The sequence below is a fragment of the Portunus trituberculatus genome, chromosome 50, assembly GCF_017591435.1.
Source record: "Portunus trituberculatus isolate SZX2019 chromosome 50, ASM1759143v1, whole genome shotgun sequence".
Taxonomy (NCBI): Eukaryota; Metazoa; Arthropoda; class Malacostraca; order Decapoda; family Portunidae; genus Portunus; species Portunus trituberculatus.
The window spans coordinates 23,855,033-23,858,674 of record NC_059304.1 but is presented as its reverse complement, the minus strand read 5'-3'; the positions used below and the strand labels follow the sequence as shown (position 1 = coordinate 23,858,674).

The 3,642-nt window shown below is 43.7% G+C and overlaps 1 protein-coding gene across 2 annotated transcripts in view; it reads left to right on the top strand.

Moving 5' to 3' along the window:
- The window catches only part of LOC123499722 (neuropilin-2-like), a 26,750-nt gene extending 23,108 nt beyond the window's left edge, over positions 1 to 3,642 (top strand). For both annotated transcript variants that reach the window (XM_045248138.1, XM_045248139.1), the window contains 3 exons: positions 846 to 1,028; positions 1,240 to 1,385; positions 2,101 to 3,642. In XM_045248138.1, the coding sequence (XP_045104073.1) occupies positions 846 to 1,028; positions 1,240 to 1,385; positions 2,101 to 2,213 (442 nt within the window). In that variant the 3' untranslated portion in view covers positions 2,214 to 3,642. The remainder of the gene's footprint in view (positions 1 to 845; positions 1,029 to 1,239; positions 1,386 to 2,100) is intronic.

Genomic DNA, 3,642 nt, shown 5'->3' with positions numbered 1-3,642 from the left:
TGTGTGTGTGTGTGTGTGTGTGTGTGTGTGTGTGTGTGTGTGTGTGTGTGTGTGTGTGTGTGTGTAATAATAATAATAATAATAATAATGATAATGATAATAATAATAATAATAATAATAATAATAATAATAATAATAATAATAATGATAATAATAAACGATTAATTCAGACATAAGCAGCTCGGGAGTCGAAAATATACATCTAACAGAGGAAAATATCCTAACATTACATACGTAAAATTACATACTTAAGATTAATCACAAATATAGTCAGTGTTCACGTGTTGAGTATTTTGACTATTGTGGGTATTGCACTGTTTTTGTATCTGTCTGTCCGGGCACGTATTGGGAGCAGCTTGTTGTGGTGTCGGACACTGGCGGGGACGGGATGCTGCAGGAGGGAGCAGGTTCCTGTGGCGCGGGTGGTGGAGAAGCTTTGTGGCGAACAGGTGGAGGAGGTGTTGGTGGCGAGCCTGAAGGGTGGTGAGGTGCAGGGCGTGGAGGGCCTCCTGGTAGGTAGTGTAGTCGGTCCCCAGGATCACCCACACTGCCCTTTTGTGTGTGTGTGTGTGTGTGTGTGTGTGTGTGTGTGTTTCCTCAGCCTGAATTGTTATCTGACCATCATTCATCACTACCATTAGTCATGAATAGAATCAATTAAAATAAGGCTTTTTTTCAACTTACAAGTGCGAAAAAGAACACGATTCGTAAAAAAAATAAAAGACAATTAACTAAAGGAAAAACACACACAGTCAGACTGAAACACTACCTTTACCACCACTACTGACAGACCAACCCTTCCACCTCACTCTTACACTCTCCACTCACGTGTACTTCACCACCAGGTATGACTTGCTCACCACCTGCCCAGGGCCATACCAAACTCAGAACCTGCCCATCTCCTTCATCCCGGGGACGACTGGCGCGCCCTGTTATACCCGTATCGTGGACACCAGAGGCACCATCAACACGCCTTACCATCCCAAGCCTTACCCCGAAAACCTGGACTGTGTTTATGAGTTTGTGAGGTGAGAGAGAGAGAGAGAGAGAGAGAGAGAGAGAGAGAGAGAGAGAGAGAGAGAGAGAGAGAGAGATAGAGAAAGAGATGAGGTAGAGATGAGGAAAGAGATGAGGAGTAGAAGAGGAAGAGGTTGTAAAGGTGGTGATGGTAATGAGGTAACTTCTCTCTCAGTTGACCCTTCCATGAACTCATTTCATCACGCCATTTGACCCCTACAGGAGGTCGCAGGACGTGTGTGGGATCAGGATGCAGACGGTGACCTTCGAGATGGAGCAGCCGCTACTGACGGTGTTTGGAGGTGCCTGCACTGACTTCCTTCATCTGCCTTCCTGCGGCTTCCTCTGCGGCAAGGTCAACTTCACCTGTGAGTGTTGTATTAAGGTCACCTCGGCCTATCTGTGCTAATGGCTTATTGTGTATGTTGGTGCTTGTTTGTTTGCGTCCAAATTTGACTTCAGAATGTATTATTACCTGTCACACTGAATGGTCTTTTTGCTGCTTTGATTATTACTGTATATCTTTTTCTATTGACATGATTGGCCTCCTTGAGTGTGCTAAATTGACCAAGGCTATCCTGTTGCTTGTTGAGTCTACCCGTCACTTGTAGCATCTGCGCCTTACTTGTAATGAGAGCTTGTGCTGCGAAACAATGGCCGTGGTTAGGAAAGAAAAAAAAAAAAAAAAAAAAAACTGGTTCTGTCTGAATTCAATTATCATAAACTTTATTATAAAAAATATGTTTGAAATCATATGTAGCTAGAAAGACCTTGTGTGTGGCATCAGACCATTATCCTAAATACTGTTATAAAGAAATGTGTTTGGAGTCACCACTACAAAAAAAAGACCTTGTGTTTGGAATCAATTTTCATAAACATTGTTATAAAGAATGTTTTAGGAATCAGCTATCATTTATTTCACTCTAACTTCACCATTCATCTCCTCCGTTTGGAATAAATGATCTTAAATATTAGCAAACAACTATGTGGAATCAACTACCACATATCTTACCAGAACTTCACTGCTCACCTCCTCCTCCTCTTCCTCCTCTTCTTCTCCTCCTCCTCTTGCTCCTCCTCCAGGGACGGCCGCCTTTCAGCCCAACGCCAAGAGTCTCAAGTTCCATTTCCACTCAGACGAGGCCACAGGTCATACCGGCTTCCTGATTGGCTTTGAGCAGGTGACCCAGTGCTGAGCTACCTGACCTTCCCCTCACCCCGCCACAGGTTACGATGGCCTCACGTCACCTTTATTCGCTATTGGTGCTGGCCTGGCCCGGGGGTCACTCAGGTCAGGTCACGTTCTCTTCAGTTGAGTGGAGCGTGTTATTGTTCTTCTCGAGTCACCCATCAGTCATCGCCACTGTAAATAATGATATTGTTACCGAGGGTTTGAGAGAAAACGGAGGTGCATATCAAGTGTCAGAGAAAACGTACCGATGCGTCTGTAGTGTATGTTTGTATGTAGAATGGGGAGGTAAAGAGAGAGAGAGAGAGAGAGAGAGAGAGAGAGAGAGAGAGAGAGAGAGAGAGAGAGAGAGAGAGAGAGAGAGAGAGAGAGAGAAGGGGCATTCGTTTTTCATATTCTCTCGCGTTATGCTCATGAATAAACCCCGCTAGAAAGGAGACACGCTATTGAGGAAAGACAAGAAAGAGTGAGGTGGAAGTGGCGTTACATCAGCAGCTGCATTTGTTTCACGTGACCCTTGAACACTTCTTCTAAGGATCATGATGGACGCTATGCCACAATATGTGATGAAAATTATTCCTGCCTCTCCCTTCTCAGTCTCTAAGTTAAGGCATCCCGTCGTGACTGAACTGAACTAAGGTCTTCATTGTGAGAAAGACATCAGTACTTCGTGTCGTATTAATGATCAGTGAAGTGTAGAGTTTCACCTCCTCCAAATCACACGTGACGATGTATCATGAGTGTGTATAGTGTTTAGGGTTTTATAGTTGTACGTATACCATAACAACCACGACACCTCTTCTGTATGTATTCCTCTACCACCCTCTCTCGTCTCGTCATGGTTGTCCGCACTGTGTAGTCACTCTCGGATGGCGCCTCTTGACTGTTACTCCTTCGCCACTCTGTTCATCGCTCGCTTTATCGTCTTAACGGAGAACTTGGCGGGTACTTTTCTTCTGTTTTGCCCTCAGTTAGCCCCAAGATGTGACGTGAGAAAGTCCAGTGAATTTCATGGCAACAAGTGGACTGGAGATTGATAGACAGACTCGTGATGTGTGTTAAGAGTTTTGTAATAACAAGAGGCTCGTATTCTCAAACACTTCTGTGCTTCACTTCCACTTTTTCAAAAGTCTTTATTTAAATTTACACGAGTTTTTTCATGTATTATTGGTTGTAGAGGCAGAATTACAAGATTTCTACATTAGTAACTGGACAAAACACTCTTGAAAATCCCGCTTATCATCTCTGTGGCCTTTGAAAATGGTCGTGGTGACAGAACAAAGCGTTTCTGAATACGGGCCCAACAAGAACTGAGAATGTGGTAGAGATAACTGTCTGATACTGACTTTTTAACATTCTGTGCAATATAACACATTTTCCTAGAGTTAAAGAAATCACCTGCTCCTGTATGTCAAGCAGTCTTAAAGTGCCTCAAC